Source organism: Lonchura striata, chromosome Z, assembly GCF_050655825.1.
Source record: "Lonchura striata isolate lonStrDom1 chromosome Z, ASM5065582v1, whole genome shotgun sequence".
Classification (NCBI taxonomy): Eukaryota; Metazoa; Chordata; class Aves; order Passeriformes; family Estrildidae; genus Lonchura; species Lonchura striata.
Window position 1 is genome coordinate 60534434 of NC_140740.1, and position 25366 is coordinate 60559799.

Below are 25366 nucleotides of genomic sequence, written 5' to 3' on the forward strand. Positions count from 1 at the left end.
GGTCTCCAAGCAAATTTCCCGGCTTACTCCTCAGCTCTCATTATTTCAGTGTCCCCTTGAGCGTGTTAGTCAGCTCTTCGATCTACCAAGCTTATCCTGCAGTGGAAGGGAGCTTGTGTTGGCACTATTTCTCTAGGGATTTTCAGAATTAGTAGTAGAGAGATTGCAGTGCAAGGAAATATGGTCATTGAATTTGTTAATATAAAGGTGAAGAAAATCTTTGCATCATGTACTAGGCATGCTGTACCAGTAACCAGCCCACCCCCTCTGGTATCACTGTGCATGTATAGTCACTGTAGAAGTTTTTATTCTCCAGCACCAAAGGCATGATAACTTGTGTGGGAGGAAACCCTTGGGTAACAGTGAAGTGGGAGCCAGATGTCATTTTTAACAGGGGAAGACGGGGAGGGTGAAGGGAAAGATTCCACATCCCCTGCATTTTCCATCTAAATTTGTAGGAATGTCTTGAGTTTTTATGTTGAATTTTAAATTTTATCCCTACTGAAATGCTCAATGTAAACAATTCTGCTGAGAGGCTGGAATTCTGCCTGAACTCAGGAATGTTTTAGTGGCATCATGCTCTTAAATAAAAAACAAATGAAAATTTATTATCCTACAATACTTCTTCCTCCTTTTCCATTTGACCAGCCAAATGGAAATCCAGTAACAAAATAATCTCAAATATAGGACTATTTCTTCCCTGAAGTGTTTGGTTTGTTTGTTTTAATCTATTTAAGATGGTCCAAGCTATATATTTTAGGACCAGTCAGCTTAAGTCAGTTTGAGTCAAAATACCTGAATGTAGAAACTGTATAATTTCAACTGGAGTAAAGAGAAATTTTTTTTATACAGGATCTCAGCCAAGCACTCTAAGAGGGCATTTTGGATACACTGTGGTGTTACTGAGCAGGTGTGGAAAACTGGTGTTTGTCTAACTGTGTTGGATCTATCTGCAAGGTTTTTGAACTCTGTGTCTTAGTTCATCCCTGAACCTGACACATAGTAACAATAGAAAAAGGCATAATTCCAAGGAGTTCAGAATGGCTGACTCACAGGAGTGTCTCCAGGTACATGAACCATAGATCAAGAGGTCAGATGCTGGGTACTCTGTACTGAGGGTGGTGCTGATAAGTGAGTATGACCAGGTGTTGTAGCTCTGAGCCCCAGGGAAACTGGATCTAAGGAAACTTTGATGCCATAACTTAATTGAGTTTTCCTAACGGTTTGAGTTTTTAAAATGTGCTTTAAAATTGTCATAAGAAGTTGTAGCACAACATTCCAGTTCTGTATTTTCAAGAGATGCCTAAGAGACAGAAGTAATAATTTTAAATAGATGGCCATAAAGTTGCTATCATACGTTTAAAAATAAAAGATCAGAGGAGTAGGTCAAGTCAGTTGAATTATGCAGTGTTTAGAAGACTTCGTTGGCTGCCAAAATGCCCATAGGCAGTAGGAGTTAAATAAGTAGTAGCAGAGCACTTGTTGAACCCTCCTTAAAAAGAAAATATTTCAGAGTATTTAAAGTAGTCAAAGTGGTAATTTTCTAGCAGGCTTTGCTTTGTGCATAGTTGGTTTTGATTGGAAACATTTGTATTAGTCATAAAACTTGTATCAAAGCTGTGTAAGTGCATTTCTTTTTTTCTTTTGCTACATGAAACAGGAGAAATCCATGCTTTTGTGTGGCTTCTCTGCTATTTAGTTGATACACTGATACTTGTACTTTTTCCCCAGTTTTTGTCAGTAGACTTTTCTCTGGTAGAAGAGGTAAAATTAAGCATCAGTGAAACTATTCATGCTAATTACAAAGTCTGTGATATTTGGTAGCATCAGATAGGCAACATAGTTTGGTTTTTCAGAAGTGGCTACAGAAACTTCTAATTAAAAGTTTGGTGGGAGCTGGATGCCTAATACATGTAGATAGATTTGCAAGTTGTTAAAATAAATACTTATGTGCAAGCTTTTTTAAATAGGAAGTCTAATTCAGGCTCACATAATTCTTTCCTACAACAAAAAGTGGTTGAAATGGATGACAAGGATGTTCTTCAAGAACTCAACAAAATTTTCTTCTGTGTTCTGTCACAAGAGATGTTGTGCAACATGCTGTAGGGACCTGGTGGGCTGAAGAGGAGCCACAGACAAATTGGGGACCAGGTTAATTCACTGCCACAGAAAGCCCATGTGATTTCTTATAAACACTTCTTGGCTTGTCAGTCACATTTCAAAGGACTTGATGACTGAGGCATTAGAAAAAATTGTGTGGAAAAGAGCTGTCAGATGTTCCCTGTTCCATGCCTATCTATGGATGTCTCTTTACAGTGTAAAAAGGGAGTGTTTCACCAAAAAAAAAAAAAAAAAAAAAAAAAAAAAAAAAGAGCTTTCTACACATTGAATACATAATACATAGTGAATATTTACCTGATGGAATTACACAGCTCTCTCAGGTCTTTTATTCAGATGTAGTTTAGGACTTTTCAGTGCAGCTTTGTGTAGTTAGTACTTTCTGGTTTCCAGTATAGCATTTCAAATTATGATTTGGCTTGTCTTTTTAAGTAGATGAAAATGAGTAACAGTTGAAATAATATTTAGAAAGCTTTCACTGTTCTATATGTCTTCAAGCAACTGTTCTCTAAATAGATTTGGGTTTTAGTCATATTTTTTCTTTTACTTTATGGTTGGGCAACCTTGAGCTAAAAGTTCAGGCCTGTGTTCTCTTGCCTTTAATGTAAGTTAAGCATGCACCCTGATATTTTACTCCTGCTAGGGCTGCTTAGGTGGTCTGGGTGTGCCTGTTTCAGTTGCTGGTTGTTTTTCTAGTATTATACCATAAACACATTAAAAAACATCTGGAAGAGGGGGGAGTGGTAAAGTCCCTCTTTAAAAAAGAAAAAGGGGAAATATGGTGATCATCAAGTAAAAGTTCTTTTGAGTCTTCGATTCTTCTACAGATTACAAGAAGATACATTCCTCCATAGGGTTTTTGAAATACAGGCTTTAGGATGGGGATTGTTGCCCATCCTCACCCTTGTCATAAACAGGAGGAGACTGGATACCCCCTGTGGTCAATGCTAACTACAGTAAGCTCCTCCTCTGTCTTGACAGACCTGTAGAGAAGAGGTTTGGCCGTCGGGCTTCAGGGAGATAATATATAAAATCTTAATGCCAGGTTAGATACTGCTCTAGAGGAATAGCTCCAGCCCTCTCGCCCTGAGACTTTTCAGTAGCCGTAAGTCACAGAGGAGGAAGCATGCCTCATACTGCAGGGGCACAAATTTGGTTCAAGTAATTTGAAACATATCCTTTACAAAAATGCAAACACTACCTGGAGATATTTTTTGTGCTCTTGCTTGATTTTATTGTCACATAGGATTCTTGTGTGGGACACAGTCTTTGCCAGGGTTGCAGAAAGCTTAAATCATAGGTAGAATACCAAGTTCACAATCATCAAGAGAATGTGAAATGATTTCATCAGATTTCTCTTCTCTTTCCAGGAAAAGCATGTGTGCAGAGTTCGGTGGCAGAATATTTAAGGTATGTGGGCAGTCTGTGGCAAATACATCTGAAGAAAGTGTGACCGGCTAAAGAGTCAGCTGAACTTGTGTATGGAGACAAAGAAGTGACGGGAAGCCCAGAAAAAGAACTAATTCAAAGACTATTGCTAGACACAGAAGAATTGGAGCACTTAACTTCTGCAACAGACAGTGACTAAGAATAAATACATCAGTAAAAACATCAGCAGTGAAAACGCAGACTGTATTTTTTCATTCTCTGTTGGATTTTATTACTTAAGAGACATTTTTTTCATCCCATTTAACTCATCTTGAATTTATCTGTACGTAAAACTATAACTGGACAATTGCATTTTAATACTGTTTAGTAACATTTTTGAATGTTAAATCATTTGCCAAGATGAGTGCTGAGGGATATCAATACAGAGCTTTATATGACTACAAAAAAGAGCGAGAAGAAGATATTGACTTGCACTTAGGAGATATATTAACTGTGAATAAAGGTACCTTACTAGCACTTGGATTCAGTGAAGGGGAAGAAGCAAAGCCTGAGGAAATTGGTTGGTTGAATGGCTTTAATGAAACCACAGGGGAGAGGGGGGATTTCCCAGGAACTTATGTAGAGTACATTGGAAGAAAAAAAATATCTCCCCCCACTCCAAAGCCTCGTCCTCCTCGGCCTCTTCCAGTAGCACCAAGTCCTGCAAAAGCTGAATCAGACAGTGAGCAACAAGGTCAGTATTCAGAAGGTGCCTGGTTTCAGATATTTTTGTTTCACAGTCTTGTCTGAATGTACTTTCATGTATATAGCACCTGCTGGTCAGCTTTTTTAGTGTACCGCTCATTTCAGTCAATTAAGAATTGTTTCTACATAGTAACATTTAGCTCACACGCTTTGCAGTTTAGTGTGGCTTGTCTCAGGCACAGGGACCAGTGACTTACTGTGAGGTACATCTCACAGGTCAGAAAGTGTGTTTCTAATTCTCCTCTGTAAAAACCTTAGTGGAAAATGAAGTGGTTAACATGTATTTTAGGCTTCTAAGAAACTGATGAAAATGTTCCTTTTGTGGTTCATCAAACTCACTACTGAGAAAGTTCTTGGTGAGTCCAATACTATGCATTCTAAATACCACAAATTTCTTGCTAGCAGCAAAATATATATTCTGGTCATGGGGGGGTAACCTGTGGCATTAAAGGCAAAAATGAATATTTTAAAATTAACAATGAAATTATAATACAGAGAAAATCAGATTTATCATTTTGGGAGTATGGCATACAGTAGAAAACTATAACCTTATATAAAAAAAGGTTAACCAGAAGAAATACCTTCCTAAGTTGCTTTTTAACCTGTATTTGCAACAGTATGTTAGGCACAACTCAGAATTTTCTCAGAGCTCTTCTGTTAAGAGAAGAAACAAGTCTTGTCTTTTATAATTGGAAAAGCTTTGGGACAAAAAACCCTCTTCCTCCAAGTGATTCTGTCTCTTTTACCTACTCACATTCAGATAGTTGGGTTTTACAGATCAGTAAGCTAAGTACATTTTAGCATAGGCTTTACAGCTTATTGGAGAAGTATAGAGTGGCTTATATTTCTTCAACTTCTAGTACTTCATAAATTCTCTTGGTTTCTAACTGTAAGTAATAAGAGTTGTAGTATGTGGTCATGATTTTCACAGTGACACCATAGTAATGAATAGTATCATCACACTGCCTACAGAGAAATGTTTTCAGCACTTGCAAATTTGTGGTATCAATTTATCAATTTTCACCCCTCTGTGCATATTATAAGTTTATATTTAGCTGTGCTGAAAACCAGCAAAGATAAGGTCAGAAATATACAAAAATATAAATGTGGCAACTAAGTTAACCTGGCAGAAGCATTTCTTGGTTGGTGGGGACTTAATAAAGAATGAATCTGCACTGGTGTATATATAGCAGTATTCTGAAGCACTGTAGCAAGTGTTGCTTACGAGTCTGCAGTACCTAGATGTAAATCATTGTTAGGATGAAGTTGAGGGCAGGTGAGGCTGTTGGAGCATTTTAAGTTTACTGTCCCTATCTTTGAAGTCCTTGAATTCTTAATTTCTAGTCATTAGAGCCTCATGTTTTCTCTTCCACTGGCATAGTTCTAAAAATGGAGTATTTCCTTATAAAATAAAAACTGTGACATCTTTGATGATTCTTTATATTGGATATTAATTTTGCTGCTCAGGTGACACTGGCTCTTTTCTTAACCCACCTGTGGAGATAGTTATCACCATCATATGTAACTGCAGAAGAAACATGTTTTTTTGTATAGACACCTCAATGCTGACAGATCATTTTGAGCAGAAGAGAATGGAAAGAAAATCCCATTCTTTACATGTGCCTACTGGGGTGAAGCAACCAGCATCCTGGCTTTGATGTTTTTTGGTTTTAAAAGTAGCACTTTGGTTCTTTGGTTTCTGTACTCATGCTTGCTCAGTGCTTCTGTTCACAGCATCATGCTGTGAGCTGGCCACAACACTGCACTGGGAAGTCCTGGTGTTAGTCTTGCTATTTCCAAGCCTATGCCGGGACTGTGTTTGTAACAGACATTTATGGGAGTTTCAGCTGCTGGGAGTTACTTTGGGAAATTCTGCTGCAGATCTGGCGGTGGGGGGGGGGGGGAGGGGGGCGGGGGCTCTGCTTATATGTGACCTCCTATATGAGATTTTTTGCCTTTAGACAAAGTACTATTTACATGCAATATGTTTGTTTTCAATACCATGGGACTGTGGGAATTGAAAACGAGAAAATGTTCTGATTTAACTGAGAATCTTCATCTCAAAGCCTGCTCACATAATCCTGCTGTGCTCTAAAATGTTTAAGAATCAGCTTGCAGTCCAACCTTGTTTTCTTCTGTTTAAAAAACAAAAACAAAAAAAAGAGTTCCCATAGCTGGTTTTGAATTAAAGATTTTAAGCTTCATATAAGAAGCTAGACACCTCCATAATGCCCTAACACCAGGGATTAGACTCTTCTGAATAGAAATTTGAACTTCAGGCTTAATTACTGTTAAAATAAAGTATGCTTTCCTAAAAGATATTAGGAAAAGTAATTATAAGTAGTCTCTTTACAGATCTTTTTTTTTCTGTAGAGATTGAAACCAGAGAGTGCTTTGAATCTTAGAAACGGATTTGGAAGTGTACTGAAAGAATATTAGAAAAATCAAAATGAAGGTGAAATTTTTAAGTTAGCAGAATTACCGTACAAAAGTTACCCTACCAAAATTAGGGTAAAAACAGAGGTGAGGGAAGAAATATAGTTCAGATAAAGAACAATGTAACAATATATGTTTGACTTACAGGTTGCTTCGATATTTTTGTGTATGTTATTTGGGGCAGTGAATAGCACAGTTAACATTGTCCATCAGCCAAAGTAATGGGCAGTAGGCCAAAAGATTATTCCCAATATGATACTTTTCTCTACACCCATGGAGTGTATTTCAAATAAATTAATGTGTAGTGTGAAGCTTACCTGACCAAATGCATTCAAGTCTACATTTTCATTACTTGATGAATTGAAAATACTGTGGATTAAAATGATGAATTAATGGGGAACTGTAACTTAAGACTTCTTAAACGTACCTCATTTATCTGTAATCTGTACACTTTTTAAATTCTGTAAAGATTCAATTCTGTATGTACTCCTGTTGCATATATGTTGAATAAGAGTACCAGAAACTTACAATTTCAAAGAATATTTATGCATAATCGAAGAAGTTCCTTTAATTTGCCATATATCTAGGTTTATTTTTGAAGAAAAAAGTTTTTAATACTTTCAGTATCTTTAATACTTAATTATTCACTCTGAATGTTTTTTTCCCTTGGTTTTATTAACCCTGATCACTTGCTCATGAATGTCCAGATTGCTTTGTATTGGATCTAATTTGCAGTATTTAAGCACAATGCTGCTGTACTCACAATGGTGTATTACTCATACACAAATAATCATAGACATATGAACACATTTTACAGTCAATGAGACTGGTGACATGGGTAGAGATGCTCATCAGGCCCATGTCTTATGCAGCCAGTCTTAGGAACAGGGAGCTTCCTAAATGTTAAAAGACAATCTGAAAACAAAACCCCCCTTGCTGGTAGTCTTAAGTTCCATTAAAACACTTAACTCCCCATATTTTTATTTTATTCATCACTTATTCATTTATTTAAGTTTCTTGAACCATTGGTGAAGACAAGAATTGGCATTCCTTGGCTGCATTTTAGGACTGTTACCTTTTGCCTGTCTTCCCCTTACCTTTGTCAATAAAGAACTATATTTAGTAGATTTTCTGGGGATTTTTTTGAATTGAATCTGAAAGGGTATTGAAAAGAAAAGAGAAAAATAAGTCCCAAGAAGTCTCTAGCACCTTCCAGTCTCAGGCCTGATGCAATGTTAGAGCTATGGCAAGGCAGATGTAATTCTTCTCACTGTTGAGAGGTTCCAAGTGACCCAACACGTCACATTTTTTTTCCCACCTGGCTGCTGTTGGGAATATTGAGGTACTTGAAACAATGGAGACACAGCATAGGGTCATCTTTAGATATCTGAGGTTTATGTGAAGCAGGAAATATTTTACATGACTGGGGTTTTTCTCTTGGAATTTTTTTTTTTTTTAATAGAAGCTGCATTAGGCTGGTTCTTCTCACTTTATCCCAGTTTTCCTCAAATCTTTGCAAATTGATAATGCATAAGATGTATGAAGTCCAGATACATTTTTCAAACATTGATTTAACTCAACTGATGGAGTCATATACATTTAGAGTTGATTCATACAGTATCAAGTATCATTCATTTCTCTACCTGTTTTGTGAAGGCTGATCTTAAGCAGGCTTTGGAGCATAAAGCTTTGATTGATGGACTGAAATACTTAGAGATTTAACTTGGAATGCTAAATTCTCACTTTGAAATTAAGATCAGATTGCAGAAGGGCAGACCAGAACTTTATATGAATAATTTGTCTGTTGTCTGTTTTGATGTTTTGGCAGTTCCTGCAACTTCCTGTGTAACTTAAAAGGGTTGTTTATGTTGACACTTTGTACTATTTCAGCTGATTTTGGGCCTAAAAATAATCTGAAGTTCTTCCTTCTTGTGATGAAGCTATAAAACAGATTTTTTTTTTTTTTAAGAAAAAGCCCAAACTTTTTTTTACTCTTCTCCTAGAACAGATACAGATCATCAAGTTTTATAAAGATAATGACATGTAACGTTGGAAACTCTTTCCTTTCACCAACCAGGTTATGCAATATCTGATAGAGTTCCAAACTGACAGAGGGCATAAAACGTTTTGTGCATGGTTTAACTGAATGTATTGTAGGATTTATTTCTTTAATTTTTCTGTAAAGCTAGTGTAGCAATCCATTTGTGAAAATTCTTTAGATATGTGTATTGAGGGACATAAGAGTGAGTGAAATGTGGCGAACCTGGAGTCTCCACTGGCAAGAAGACAGTCATCTTGCCTGATTTAGGCAAATGGAAAAAGGAAATTATGGGATGAAGTGATGAGTCACTATCTCATGACAAATGCAATGGTAAATATATTTACCATTCAAGCCAGAGCCCTTGAATTCTTTCTTTTTAGAACCAGTCTGAGTATAAGCCTTTGCCCTGCTGCAGTTGTCAGAACTGTGTTGCAGTCATGAATTTTCATGTCAGTTGAGTTTGACTTGCACTGAGAAATGGGGCAAGTTCCTGCCATAAAGCCTTGCTGGCTACTTGTGAAAATTTCTAGGCAAATTTCTAGCTGCCAGATAAGTGCATGCATCTGAAAACAGACTCCTTGCCAACTGCTTTATCACTGATGATGGCAAAGATTTTTGCAAGCTCCACTGAAGTGAGATAGAGCATTTTTTTTCACAGCGATAGTACCAGGGTTGATAATAACTAAAAAAGCCTTTGTAAGCACCGCAGGAAGCACAGGGATAGGCTTTGCAAGTACGAGTACAGCTGCACATGGATAAAGGGCCTGGGCAAGTTCATGGTTGATGCGTGGCCCCACCTGCTGGTACAGGAGGAAGGAAGCAACAGGGAGGAAGGACCTTTAAACACAGCGTCTTCCATGTTGCATTTCAGTCTTCACAGGATAAAAATTAAAGTGAGAGAGAGAGCTTTTTAAAATAATACTTGAATTGAAAAATAGATATTCCTGTGAAAAATATATCACTTGGGGGAAAAGGCTTGTTTGACTAAAGTGAATCTCTTTTCCCTGACTATATAAATCTAATTAATCTAACAAAAATTTTAAAGCCATAATTTACACATTTTTGCATTAAGAAGCTGAAATAATAAGACACTCCTATTTTGATGCTATAACAAATATTTATCTGTTTTGTATCATACTGATTTTATTATGCCTTTCTGTGATTACAACTATAGCGCTATGTTGAGTGACTTTACTTACATTTTCTTAGTCTTCTGTTGCAATGATTTAGTGTGCTGATACCTTGTACTGACATGAAAACTAGGGCATATGTAAAGCATGGCAAAAGTGAATTAGGCTACACCTCTCATTGGAATCATCTTGGGCCTGTAGCTGTGATCCAGGAACATCTGAAAAAAAACCTTCACTGGTTAGCAAATAGTTCTTCCTTAGGCTTGCATGTGATAACATCAGTTTGTGAGTGTTAGCAATACATGGTACTAAGTGTTTGCGAAGAATGGATCATTCAGCATCCTGAGCAAATAACCATGCCCACTGAAATAGTTGTGTGATGCCATATAAACATCCAGATTTTCTTCTGTGAAAGAACACAGGTCTGTAACTGCAGCTGGCTGTGCACTGTTTCACATCTGTGTCTTACCAAGGCCACTCTCCGTGATGAACATCCATTAAATCAATCTGGTCTAGAATACAAAGAACTTCTTTATTTTCCTAGCTAAGAATGACAAAGGGAATTACACAATATTAAAGACATGGTTATTTTAACTGGACAAGGATATTAAGTCCTGAGAATACTTTGGTAAGAATCTTAAGTACTTGAGAGAACTTAGACAGAATTTCTGGCTTTAAAAGAAAAAACAATAACTCTGGTTAATAGTTGCTAACTTTTGTTCATGCCTTCAGCAAAAAACATGTCTAAAATGCAATTCTATTTTATTATGGTTTCATTAAGAGAAGGCACTTGTAGATTTTTTGTTGGGGTTTTGTTTTTTGTTTGCTTTCTTCCTTCCACTGTGTTGTAGAAATGCCTGCATCCTTGGACATTGCCTGAAATCTTTTCATAAAGTGTTAGCAGGTGTAACCTTTTGTACTAATGTTACTGCTTATTGTTCAGCCTTTTATAAATACTGTCCACAATAATAACACCTAAATCTTGTACTTTATTTTCACATATTGACACACTTCATAGAATAGTTTGTATGTGAGACAGCATTAAAAAATTATATTTAAGCTGATGGCTTTTCAGGTAACAAGAGCCTCAAGGCAGATTTTCAGAAGCCCTGATCCAAGGAAAGATGTGATTGCATATGGTTTATACACTTCAAAAGTATATTTTGACACTATCTTATACTTCAAAACTACTATGTGAACTATGATATGAATGATGAAAAATGTTTTAACAGTTCAGTTAGCTGTCAGACAATTTTCTTGTACAATCCACTAGGTCTGTTTGTATATGCTCCTCATCATTCGCTGTGTTAGAACATTTCCCAGAGTTCAGTATCTGAGGTAATTTCTTCACTGGAGATTACAGAAGTTGAGGGCAAGAAGTAAGATCTGCCCTCTAAGTCTGGTCTAAACATACCAGTTTCCACCTGTGCTGGCAAATCACTTGGTGGCATTTGGGACAGGAAGATGCTCCTGCAGAAGGGAGATCTCTTGCGGGAACGGTAATTACTTTGAGTCCATTCAGGATTCAGCTATTGTATCTTTCCAGTAAAATAGATGGGGTTGATTTTTCACAGTGGGTTTTTTGCCTTTTTTTTTTCTTTTTAGTGTCTATGTTTTAGAAAAACAAAGTTAACTCTGCTTTCCTTTAACATTTTAATGCTTCTCTGTAAAACACATGCACAATTAAAATTGTAAAGGTAGTGGCAAAAAGCCAAATTATTCTAATGAAGCACATTAGATTGGTATAATTCAGGTGCTCTCTACTTTGCTCTTTCTCCTGTCTGGGGTTGTATTTGCTGGATGCAACATGTTTGAACACTCCAATTCCATAGCCTCCTGCTCACCACCTGGGAAGGAAGGAAGCATAGCGCAACCTGAGATCTGTAGTCTGAGCAGGAATGCACCTCTGAGGTGGTTTTTACTGGGATAGAGTTACCACAACAACCTAGCATGAGGCATGGCTGCACCAGGTTTGTAGGTCGTGTTTACAGTATAACAGTGGAATTTATTTGTTGGGCTTAGGAGAGAAAACTTAAGTGCTATCTTAAGTTTCTATTTCTATTTCTTCCAAGATCTCTTCATCCTGCTTGGATAACATTGGTAGATACCAGATTAGACGGAGGGCTATTCTTGGCAAAGAAACTTTTGAATGGTACACTGCAAATCAATGTTTCAAAGCATGTTATGGCTTCTCCAGCAGTCTCTCTCAAAGAGAAGCATCGTAGTTTGCAAGGTTACTTTTTTATTTCCCAGTCCTCTTCCTCAGCTCTTTTTTGTTGGAGGTAGATGAAAGCACTTAAATTAGGGAAATAATGAAAGAAACCACTAATTATGCATCATGATAGATAAGGCTGCACAGCTGTACGTGGTTTCATTATCTCTCTACCCAGGAATATTCCAGAAATAAGCAGTTAAGGGGAAAAATTTTCAGTCTTTTCCCTATTTGCACATGGTGTTCAACACTGTGAGCACACATTGCAGTTCTCTAGTGTTATTTTTTCATACAAATTTCATTGCAATTTTTCATGTGCTGCACTTGGATGGAAGGAGCAGGAAAATATCTCTTGTGTTTTTGACCTTACCCTTGAATTGTCTCCTTGCCAAGACACAGCTGCTTGGCACAGGTTAGGAGCAGCAGAGACCGTGGCAAAACCCTCCATCATTTCCTGCTTTGCTCTTGGCTGACTGGCACATGCATGAGAGACATCTGCCCTGGTGTGATCTGCAAAGAGCTGTGAGGCACCAAGACACCATGGGTTGCAGCAAGGTGTGATCTGTTCCTTGGCCTTTCAGTTTTTGCTGGTAAATGGGTCTTCTGTGAAGGCTTATTTTAGGTACTTTGGAGTAAAATCTGTACAGATGTTTAAGTACAATTTAGAATATATTCTTGTCAGTCCAAATCTACTCAATTGTTCTGAAGACAGACTAGCAAAGCCAGTCAGTAGCCTAACTAAGCAAATTTCTTAATAAGAAAAAGATTAAGGGAGGCTTTTTTGCTCCAGTGCAAGCCAGCTCTAGGCATAAAAATTTTTCTAGTCATCCTTGTAATCTGGCCTGGACAATTGATAGAATTTTAAGGAACATATTCTAAACAGCAAGTAGCGAATTTTTTTCTGAAATAACAGAAAATAGGACCTCTGTACATTGAATGAGAGGTTCTTAAGGCCACAGAGTAATGAATGTTTGAATTCTCTTTGCTGTATTTATAGTTAATTACTGCTGGTTGAAAGACTAGCGTGCGTTCCCTGCAACTTCCATGTTTTTCTGACTACCGCTTGGATCAAACCTAGTGCTTACAACTCTAAAAACTTTCTGGTAGCCTCTGTAAACTGCAGTCCCCTACATGAAATAAGAGATTTTCACAATCCCATTATTGTCAGGATTTGGGGGTAATATTAAACCACTGGTTGAACAATGTTTACTACAGAGCAACTAGCATAAAATCTTGCTTCTTAGCAAGTTGAAAGTAATGTATTTTTGATATTAAAACCTTCACTGAAAAAGCTAGTGGGCTGCTGGTGCCTTCCAGAGTGATTTAGGATGCAGGACTTTGAGTTGCGTGAACAGTTTAGCAAAAAAGGGGAAGACAGTTACCAACTGTTATGCTTTTTCTCCAGATGTTTCCTCTAAGACAAATATGTAGGGTTTTATTATGACACAGTAAGAACATGCCAATTAGATGAGAATGGTTATTTTGTTGGGTTTTGTTTTTAATTCTTAATGTCTGTTTGAACTAAATAGCCAGTCAGTCAAATACAGTGGTAAATTGTCTAGTAGTTTGGATGGAACATGCCCATGCTTGTTAATGTGTGCTGCTCTCTTCTAAGTAGAGCATTAAAATATTTTCTTCAAAACCCTTTTGGATGCAAACTAAAAATAAAATTATTGTAAAGTACTGATGTTCTTGAAACTACTATACCCGGTTGAGATTTTTTTTCTTTACGTCAAGAACTTGTTCATACAAGAAGCCATAGGTTACTATTCTACTTTCCCTTAAATTGGTGGCAAAACCCATCTCAACTTCAGAAGGAACAGGATCAGACCTATTGTCAAGGTTTAGCAGCATTGAAAAAATCCCATAGTTCTTACTCTTAGTTCTGTTTCACAAAATTCACAATATATTTAGGGTTGGTAGTGCAAATCTTATATCTTTTTTGAAGAGATTCCAGTATACCAGAATCATAGCATATGAATGTGCATTAAATACTACACCATAAACACTGGCATAAAGAACAGAGTCTGACTGTCCTTTCATAAATTTTGAATACAAGTAAGGGAAACTCTGTTGTGAGCATCTCTTCTGAGGTCCTGGGGTAATGCAGGGCATGTAATTTCACCCTGTTATTCCTGTTTTGAGCTCCTAACTTCTAAGTGAATTTAAAGCCTGTTACTAATTAGTCCAAACTTATTCCTCTAGTACACATTTAGTGTCTATTACTTAACTTTTTATCCCTTTAATGTCCATTACATGGTAAGAATTGTGAATTTAGATGTAAAATGTTTTCATTTGGGAAACTACATATACTTAGTTGTATTTGGTGATGACAGTATGGAAACTACTTTCACGAGGTTATTTTCTTTTAATATGTTCAGAACCCTTCACTGATACATGTTAAAAATTTGCTGTAGGCTGATAGATACTTTGGCAGGGCTGATATTTTCCTTAGGGCTGCCTGTTTGGGTAACTAATGTGACAGTAATAGGGGTTTCTTATAATTGAGGAAGTGAAACGGTGGCAGTTTTATTTGTATTTTCTGTTACTGTAACAAATTATTTTATTTAGAATAAATTCAGAGTTTTATCACCTTGATATATGTGTGTATTGACAGTGAGCTTCACCCTAACAGTAGAACATTAATGTTTCAAAACTGCATCTAAATCTTGTGTTTATACATGAAAGTACAACTTCTTTCAGTGTATACCATCTGATACAATTTTTAAAAATTATTTAGTCGTCCCACCTTTCCCACTTATTCTTGCTTTGTTTTTTTTCAAGATCTTCACTGAATTGCTTCATTCCGGTTGATCAGTTTGTGGTATTAAGCCACCTGTTCTTCACAGCCTTCAACTTTCTCTCTGGAAACAGGTTTTTTCATTGATACCTGTGCTCTTTCCAATGGCATGACTAATTAGTGTTTCATAGAACTTCATAACTTCATAACAAGTACTAAGTCATGAGCAAAGCTGCTATCATGGTTCCTGTAAGGAATAAGGTAAACAAAACAATTAAAAAAACAACCAAACAAACTAACCTACTGCTTTAAGATAGTCTAAGGTTAATCTCTTCATCATAGGGGTGCCATGTAGATTTAACTTCAAAAAGGCTATCCTAGGGTGTAACTTTTAAAAACTCTTAACATATGAGAACCTTAGCAGTTACATTTCATTGAGATATATAAAGCCAGGAACTAGAAATGGATTAGGTTTGACTCTGTAAATCTTCATTTGTCCCAAGGAGTGAGTGCCATATTCTCACTCTGTGTCTGGCATCAGTTTTGGATGTCCAAAACAATTCCTTGCAGAACAAATCTTTCTGGCATACCTCTTCCTGCACTGGTTGGAATTCAAATGTAAGCATCAAAATCAAAATAATTACTAGAATGTGAGTGCACAGATTCAACAAGTATTGGAGGATAATTTAGTGTTAACTTACTTGTTCCATGATTTTGCAAATCAAGAGTTTCAAATTCTCAGTACTTTGTTGTACATGTTAAACATGTTTCACAATAGAATGTTTCAGTGGCACATGTTTTAAGCACCTCTTACTTTAGGTTTTTATGGTGCATCTCTATTAGTTTTGAGGGGCTTTTGTTGTATCATAGTTGTGATTCACAGTACAGGAATTTTTGCAAATTATGACATTACACAGTAAATTACCATCCTTGAAACTTGATTTTTGTTCTTCTAATACTAACTTACTTCCTTGAAAGACGCTTTTGCTCCCATCTTTATCTTGCCATGTAATAAATTGCAACCTTTCTTAATCAAGAGATGCGGCAGCAGCAGCACAATTTTATCCTAATATGACAAAGTTCAAAGCTTTTCCTGGGTTACTCTATTGCTAGCATCATACATTAGATTCCTCTTTCAGGAAACACTGGTTTAGAAAGTGGAAGTCAAGACATCAAGTGTGGATGAAAGATGAGTAATGGGGGAAGTATGAAAAATACTCTTGACACCTGGAATGGTTATTCACTAACTTTCCAGACACACTAGAAACGTGGAAAGAGTGTTCTGCGATGGCAGAATCTGTGCTGTCCTGCAGGAGACCTCTCTGCCAAATTGGAGAAATTGAAGGATATACTTACTCCATATGAAGTTTTCTCCTCTTACTCCATATCAAGTTTTCTGCACAAAAACCTTTGTGGTTTTATGTTTTTCATTTTTCATATCTTTAGATGTTAATATGGAAATTCCAGGGTCATTGAGTTTGAGTATACAAACAAGACAGAGAACTCTGGAGAGCCACGACATTTGATCTTTGAAAACTATGTATGAATGCATGCTCCTCTGAAAACCCCAGATTGCAAAAATCATTTGTAGTGGGCTAGAGAGGTATTTGACAGATTATGTGCAAGTACATACATGTGTGTTTCATTATTTGATTGCCTTAGGAGTCTGGTGTTTAAGTTGGCAGATCTACTTACTAAAGCAATGCTCTTTGGCTGGCAGGATTACAGAATGCCTGAAGGAGAGAGTCCAAATGCTGAGAGCAAAATAGAGGGAACATGTAATGTGCAGAAAGCATGGGGAAGCTATAAAAGCCAGCAGGAAAAAATAGACTTGAATATGGTTCCAATTTGTTCTGTTGGGCTCAAGTTGATAGCCATGCAGAAGTAAAAACATGAAATTCTCTTATTTCAGTATCAAGTTAATGTTCTGGAAAATACTGTGTTTTCTGTCATGCTAAGTATTATTTGGTTACCTATTTGCAACTTTTCAGAAATCTTTAATCCATGCTTATTTTCTGTTTTCTATAAAAAACTTTGCAGCTTGTTTTGGATATTTTCAGAGCACTGTCAGACTGTGACATAAATGGCCACTATAATAGGCTATGAAACTTTGTTCTTGTCTTTATTAGCATGACTCAAAACTGCACTATTGCCTCCCAGTATATGTTAAATTTCTGCATTTAATTTTGTAATATGTAATTTGTAGCTATTCTGGCAAAAAAATAAAATAAATCCCCAAACCAGTCTTTAGGCATACAAGTTTAAAACAACTATCCTGCAGTGCTCTGTAATCAGCAGACAAACAACTGAGTATGTGTAGCTAGAGAAGTCTAAACCAGTGGCCTTACACTTTCTTGATGTCTTTCTCCTCAGCCTCAGGCAACACAGATTAGCATTTTGACTTGGTCCTTTGATTTGCTCAGTCCTACCTGAATGCCATTACAGAATAATCAGCCACCTTGCTCTGTCTCCTAAGCCTTACTTCTCAGTTTGAGAGAAGATTTGAAATATGGGAAGCTGACAGGTGGAAAGCAGACTGATGTAGTGAAACAAGAAAAAGAGAAGCAGAAGAGCTGGCTCCCCTGAGAGATCAAGAAATATGCTATTTGAAAAAGCCCAAACCACCAAAAAAGCAAAAATAAAAGGGAATTTCCCTTTAAATAAGGCCACAGTTTAGATGATTGCTCATACTGATACATCTGAATTATTTGAGAGGCTACTAGTGGCACATTTACCATGAAAGATTAAAATCCTTTGAGAGGTAATAGGTCCTGCAATAAATAGTTACCTGGTGGTAGTATAGCAGAGCTTAGGTGAGTTAGAGCAGCTGCCTGCTGCCATTTTTGAGGGGTTTTATCTTGTAAAATCCTCAGTAAAGTTCTCTGAAGTTGCCACATCTGAGCTATTTAGGAGACAAGATTTTCCAGCTTCATGCAGGCAGTTCATGTCAACTGTGCTTAAAAACAAGAGGTCATATGCGTTTTAGAAAAATCAGGTCAGTTTAAAATTAATGTATTCCTCTTTTTCTTGTTCTCAGCACAGAACTAATCCTTTTAGAATCATTTTCCTTCTGGGAGTCAAGTGAAATACCCTTTTTCTTTCTGGCATGGCCAACATTTAAATAGCTAGATGAATAAATAAATAAATTTGAAAAGGCAAATTAAATGAGGAAAAGGTGCTCCCTTCTGCTAGGGCCAGATAAAGGTAACTGGTTCTTTCTTCTGTCAAGATGACCAAGGATTCCTTTGGACCACAATAATGAAAAGACCGTAAATGGAATACTTCCTTTCTTTCCTCTCTCACCATCCCACACACAGTAGGATAGCAGGAAAAGAACCAGGATATACCTGGCATTTTGACAGAACAGTCAATTCTCAGTCCTTGCTGGCGAGTGTGAAAGGCTTATTCCAGTCTGCCAGCAGCCTTTCAGCCTCTCAATCCCCCGCCCATTTCTTAGTGAGTCATAGCTAGAAGGCCTTTCCACGTTTGATCACATCTTGCGCAAGTAGGAATATATTTTTATTCCTTTATTGCATACTATAAGCTACATTCCAAGTCAACTGAGTGATTGTTGCTTTAAGCTCTGTACCTATGTGGAAATAGAGATAAATACATAGATAGTACCACTATATTTTCAGATATATATGGGTTAGAAGACAGCTAACTTTCTTGGCAGGAGCAGGATGTGTGACCTCTAGAAGAGCTGTACACTAGTAATACTTAAATATTCACAACATTAGTTTTTTTTCTTGTCATTCTCATGTATACACTTAGTAGTCCTCTAAATTCAGAGATTGCATTGGTCCTGTTACCCATGAAATTTCTACAAGGAAGTTGGAGAATGTCTACAGCACATTCTGCTGTGCTGGAGTAGGTCAGTGTAGGGCAGCTGCTAAGTAGCAGAAGAAAAGGAAGCAATGGATCAGAATGCTTCTTGCTCATATGTTGGGTCTTTGTAGAGGACCTAAAAAGAACTTCTGCTTTCCTCATTTATTTCATGAAAGAGCTGCTTTTATTTGATTCATCTGAGCTAAAGATCATAAGGAACATGTCAGTTCTTAACCAGATTTATTTTTTCTAGTTTTGCCCTTCTGTAGCTTACACCTCCAAGATCACTTACAAAATATTTCTTTCAGTTATTTCATCCTATTCTGCTCAGTTTCACTCTTTTACAATACACCACTGGTTTTCAAGAGTGAGACATTTTCCTTTGTTTTAGCCACAAGACACTCTAACACTGTAAGGTTACAAAAGGATTTCTTGTATTTGGAGTGTTTGGGTTTTCTTAGAGAGGCTTTGTCTCTTATTTTTGGTCTTTGCAAATTAATTCTCCCACTACAAACTGAAATCCTGTTCCATACATTCTTATCCTGACTTCAGTTAATCTTTGGCTTCCAGATGGTGATGTAAAAACAGCCAGTTTTTTGTGAGCACCATCTTTGTTGTCATTTTCAATTTTCTTATATACTTCCTATAAACTGGTTTTACATTGTATGAATTTCATAACACAGTGTACTGGTCAGTACACAAATGAAGGTTTTTTGCCAGTTAGTTAGTTAACCAGTTGGGACCCTGACAGCTTTCTAAAGGTTCATGAAATTCATTCGTCTCCTTAAGTGCTAAGGTCTGAATTAAAGCTACCTCAGCAGAGGAGTGTGAACAAACAATGATTTATGAAAGAGAGAACTTTAGGTTCATCCATTACATACATGCACTTGATACATCCTTTTTGTTTAGGATCTTGGTAGTGTGGAATATATTGGAATAAGAAAATCACACTAATATTGCTATGCAGAGAAATCTTCACATTAGAGATTTCTAATCCCTATCATACCATATCATATCATATCATATCATATCATACTATACCATGGGTCAAAAGGTCTTATTACATATAGATTTAGAGTTTTCTTCATCTGAAGGTAAAGAGGATGGTGGGATTACCTTTTTGTAGATTCAGTTCAGGATATTCCTAATAATATTGTTTCTGTATATGTGTCAGGTTACCCAATGTTTTAATGGCTGTAAGGATTGACCCAGTTTTACTTTCTTACAAGACTGCTTTTCAGCATTGCTGTATTCTGTTGCTACAGCTACAACTCTAAGCTTTTCATTCTTTTTTTTTTTTTTTTTTTTTTTGAGGAGGAAACATGTTTGATTTCATTTGAAATACATTAAATTTTTGAATAAAAGTTGTGGTGCTGGAGAGCTGTTGCCATTGTTTGCATTTTTTTTTTCTGGGTGACTGCTATACACTCATTATTTTTAACTTTCTGTGTACTTACAAATGTTTCCCATAATTCCCAAAAGATGAAGGAGCAGTGTTGACTTTTATCTGTCAGCAGCTTCTGCCAGTTCTTTTATGTAAATCTTCCAGATCTAAACAACTTGACTCCTCAAGCATAGTAATACACATTATCTTTTTCTTGCAGCTGTGAAGAGCCTATTCTTTTCTCTAGATTTCTTTTCTGTGGATAGTTTGACAGGGATTTGTTGGCATTCTTCTCCCATTAGTTTCTTTACAGCAAAAAGGTAACAAAACAAAGCATTCTTTCAGAGCAAAATAACATATTGCCCTGAATTTTTATGTATTATGATTACTGAATAAAAAGAGATGCTTTAAATTCTGCTCTTCTTAAGCAGAGATACTATACAAGCCAGTGTTTGCCTTGCATAAGAAACTTTATGTTACTGGAAAAATGAGACGGCAATAAGGAACAAGAATCCTTTAGAGATGGAACAGGTCATTCTCAACACAAAAGGAGCAGATGCTGCTGGAGCACTGTTTCTAACTGTCACCATTTATATGTAGAAAGGGAATTGAGGTTAGTAATCTTTTTAGGATAGCACAAGACCACTCAGGAGAAAATACATATTACTACTTTTTAAATGAAAATGGTTCCAGCACATGAAATTGCTTTACCTATGAAGTTTTATATGATAGAGGTCATTGAAATAATCTCACAATGACTTTCCACTGGTTGCCAGAACCAAAATTATCAAGTACCTCTTGAGTTGGAATGGACCTCATCATTCCTTCTCTTAAAAGATAGGCAACTGCCTCTTTCCTATGTGTCAAGTGTTTCCAGGGAAAAACAAATACATATTTCCTCTCCTACCTGCTAGGAAGAACTGAAGAACAAATGGTGGACCAAAGTACTTTTACATGGGAAGCCATTCTGAGATGAGATGATAGAAAATTAAGGTTTGAAGAGGAAAATAAACATGAGAATATAAGCATACAGCATGGCCATGTGTCCTTGTACAGTCTAGATAATATTCCAGGTACTAAAGTACTCAGTTCTTCAGCTGAGTTTTATCCCTTGAGAGCTCTGGTCTTTGTGCACTGAAATGGGCAGTGTAATTTCATGGGGAAAATTCAATGTCATTATATGAAAAGAGATGAGAGCATGAACTGAAATTGCACATGCAGCCTTAGTTCTTTGTGATCTTAAGCTTTGAGTGCTTGACCTTGGTGGTGGTCTTGATGCTCTTGCAATATAATTTTGTTAATGTGTCTGTGTAGTATAGCAGGCATCAGAGGGAGCTTTGCTGCTCATTCCTTACAGAGTGACTGTAGCAAAAGTACCTTGTAAATATATTAGCATACATCTAGTCACTTTACAATAAATTACATTTTTAGTGAATTTTCATTCTTGCTTTATTAAAAAAAAAGTCTAGAGTGCAGAAGTTAATAGAAATCATGGCATAAATATCCTTGGGAATGATAAGGTAGTTTGCAGGAAGGCAGCTAGCAACAGTTCTAAGGGAATGCTAAGTTAGTTGTAATGCCAGTGAGGGAAGTTTTGTTTTGAGAACTCTCAAAATTTTGTCTAATAAGGACTTCTGTGTACCACCACACAAATCTGGCAATAATAACACTGAAGCACCAGGAACTTGATAAGTAAGTCACAAGTTGCAGCTGCCAATGGAATGTGCTGTTTGTCCTCATGCCAGCACTATCCACACTACACTTGAACATTCAGTGGTATATATTTCCCTTTTGATAGCATGTATGGTTTCATGTCAAACCACTGCCAGAAGCTGAAATTGTCATTTAGCGTCTCTGAGGAGAACTGAGCAGGCCAAGTTACTTAAATTCTTGCAGATCTCAGCTCTTTTCTAGTTCTGGAACAGCAATCCTGAAGGAAGGGGAGGGAATATAACAAGCCTCACTTCATGAAAAAGGTAGTTTTGTACTTTATTGGTTCAGCTGCTTGGTTGACCCTGTTCTATTCCTTCCTTTCTGTCATCTCTGTCATCATCTCCTTGCATGGTGGTGATGATGTAGTAGCTTGGTATTTACATCACAGCTTACCTCTCATCTACTAGTATCTCTCTGACTGAAAACTGCTGGCAGGGAACCTGCAGATGTCAACAAGACATGAAAAACAGGTGTTGGCTTATTGAAATATTTTTTTTTCTCTGTCATTGGAATCATGCACTGAAATCTATGCTGGGTTGTTCTATTTAGAGACGTTAACCTGTCCTTCCATTTAAAGTGATGCTCATAGGGAATGTGAGAACACTACTACTGCTGTGCTTCTACATGTCACACAGGGCTAAGGTTGATCCCTGAGAGTGAAGGATAAGAAAGAATTATTCACCAGTCTGCCACGCCTGAGAAAAGCATGAGAAGCCTCAAGCTGTGCCTGTGCTCCAGACCACTTGAGGGAGGTGAGATGTGCCTCTCCTAGAAGCCAGCAGTGTCAAAGTCCCAGTGCTAGCCTGCTTGGTTTTCGGCTCCAGCTAATTCTATCCTGACCCAGACTCTATTCTCCTCAGCTTTTTGAGTGCCTCCTCTACTTGGAAGCAGAAAGACATCTTTTAGTGTGTTCTTGCTTATTTCTTACTTTTTTCTTTCTGTTTATCTCACAGATCCTTGAAAGAAGAGTTGAATAAGCAGGTGTTTTCCCATCTTTTCCTTGCTTTTTGGGAGGGAAATTCTTTTGAAAAACTGTTCATTATATATGGCATTATGCAGTGCATTTCATGCCAGAACATTTTACTTAGTTCATGATTTTTTTTATTCAGAATAGTACTGCTCATGTTTTCTAATAATGTTAATAATAGTTGTAAATAGTTGCAGTTATTAAATTCAAGTCTGTTTGGGAAAAGAGTATTGCAGAAGCTCACCCATAGAGGGAAGCAGAATACTGTCTTAAGTATAGGCTGCTTTTAAAAAATTATCCATGCTTCAGATGAAGCCAACAAAGAACATCTGTTGTCTTAATTATAGCTTCTATTTCTAAGAAATATGTTCTGTAGCAGATGAGAAAAATGTCTGACAGCTCATAATTAATAAAGTTATTGAGGTTTAATCTGATAGAATATTATGTACAGAGTTTCTTCCCAGTACAGACATTATCACTTCCCTTTCAACTGATGATAGAAACAGGTCTTTATGAAATATTAAATTAATAAGTGTGAAACATGATTATCAGCCACTATTGAAAGTATTAAACTGTTATGGAGGAATATAATTCTCTATACAATGTTGCTTTGTGGTTTTGTTTTTCTGCTTATCTCTGCAACTAAACTTTCCTCAAGCCGGACACAATCTCTTTGTTCTTTCTTTCCCTACTTTCATTTTGCTTTGTCTTAGTTGATTAATACAGCAGCTCTAGGAAAAGTATTCATTTTTGTGACAGAGAAGGGTAAAAAGATCCTGTATTTCTTTCAGAGAATTGGTATCTTATTGAGTGATCTATCAACATCTAATCAGAGCTTTTTTCTGCCTAGTCCTGCCATATATTCTTTACTAATTATTTTCTTGTACTAATCTGTATTTACAGGACTTGTTTCACCCCTTTGCACATAGTTGCCCCATGTTCTTTTTAGCCCTGCGAGTGCAGCTGGCACAACTTCATAAACTGGGATGAAGAGAGGAATTAGTTCTGCTTGCCCTCAAAATTCCCTGCATAGTCACCATGCACACGATACTTTATCAACCAGAGTATTGCTTGCATGTGTGCTGATAACCTGGGAAGCATCTAGGCAAAACAGGTCTCAGTTACAGCATTGATTTATGCAGGTAACTTTGTCTTTTCGTCATACTATGTGTAATTAGGATAAAATGAAGTAACATTCAGTTTTTATTCTAGCCCTCTTAGATTTAGTGGGTTAGACTATGAGTTGCCCAATCTTACTATATGTGTGTTTATCCTTGTGAAAAAATGACTGCCTTATTTTGTTATGTGTCAGAATATTATGACAAGTTTTGTACATTTTTCTATAAAATTCAGTTTGAGATCCCTTTTTCAACTGTATAGGTCAGGTTGTTAATACCTACCTTACACAGAGGAATCTAGAAATGTTGGCTTTGTTTTGGGTAGGATACTGGGACTGACAAGTCATGCTTGTGAGAACTGCTGTTGTCATCCTTTTGATATAAGCACCTTGGATAAGTTGTTGTCACTCTGTGTTACTGATGTAGGATCACAGCAGAACTGTGAATGCTTTACAAAGATATTTCAAGTCTGAAAGTGTATTGCCAGGATACTGTTTTGCCATGAGGGTTAAATGTTGCCATTGTTGCCCTTGAAAGGCTTTATTCAGGTGTTCCATCATTGAAGACAGAGTAAAAACAGAAATTAAAAACAGAAATTAAAAACAGAAATGACAGCAGATGAAATAAACTTTTTTCTCAGTACAGATATGTATATCCTGGCTGAAATCTTCAGTGTTGTGTTAACAGGAAACATGTAAATCAAGGTACCACTTTGGCCTCCATTTCATATGCAACACCTGTTAACCAGTGGAAGAAGCATACTGTACTGGGTACATAATATTCAAGGACTATAAAATGGTAGTATTTTCATTCAGCTTTCCAGTTGTACCCCACTAATTTAAAGTCACCAGCAGGCATTATTTCCATATTTCTTTTTCACAATAAATCCCGAGTCTCAGACATTTTTTTGCCTCCATAATAAATGGACTTCTGAGCCCAAAGGCTCATAGTGTTGATGGGCATGACCATTTCTTTTTCTAGTGCTGCAATACTCTGTCTTCAGTTCTCCTGAATCTAGTCTTCTCTACTGCCCAGGCTTCTGTGATACTCTGAGTCTGCAACCTGCCTGACTGATGACCTCTCACAAAAGTAAGAGATAAGTAATAGTTGACAGACTTATCAAGCCATTTGTAATGATATGTCAAGTGAATGGTGTTGTGTTTTAAAAGATTTCTAATGGAACCAGTACTGGAGAAACTGATTGAGACCTGAGCAATGCCTTTCTCCTGACACTCCTGAGCCTTCCTCCTGACACTTTAAATGTTGCTTTCAACCTCTAGTAGCATTTAACTATAGCCAAACTAAATCATCTCAGTAGGGTCAAGAAGAGGTATTCTCTACCAACAGTTGCAGCTGAATTTGCTATCTGTTACAGTCCTTGATTGATTTGAGACACACAGTAACACTGACTTTCTCTTCACTCTCACCTTTTTTTCTTTCATCTTGCCCAGTGAAAACATTTTGCTAATGACAGTTGGGCTGTTAGGTTATCTGAAAATGCAAATGTCAAGGCAAATGTCTTCAAATTTCAGGGTGAGTTGCTCTT

At 36.9% G+C, this 25366-nt stretch overlaps 1 protein-coding gene across 2 annotated transcripts in view; it reads left to right on the top strand.

The window, feature by feature from the left end:
* The window catches only part of PIK3R1 (phosphoinositide-3-kinase regulatory subunit 1), a 60109-nt gene that overhangs the window by 1124 nt on the left and 33619 nt on the right, over positions 1–25366 (top strand). Inside the window, exon 2 of one of the 2 annotated variants that reach the window (XM_021534414.4) lies at positions 3489–4240. In XM_021534414.4, the coding sequence (XP_021390089.2) occupies positions 3907–4240 (334 nt within the window). In that variant the 5' untranslated portion in view covers positions 3489–3906. Of the gene's footprint in view, positions 1–3488; positions 4241–19897; positions 24910–25366 lie in introns of those variants that run through there. The other variant, XM_085566698.1, reaches the window with a different exon arrangement.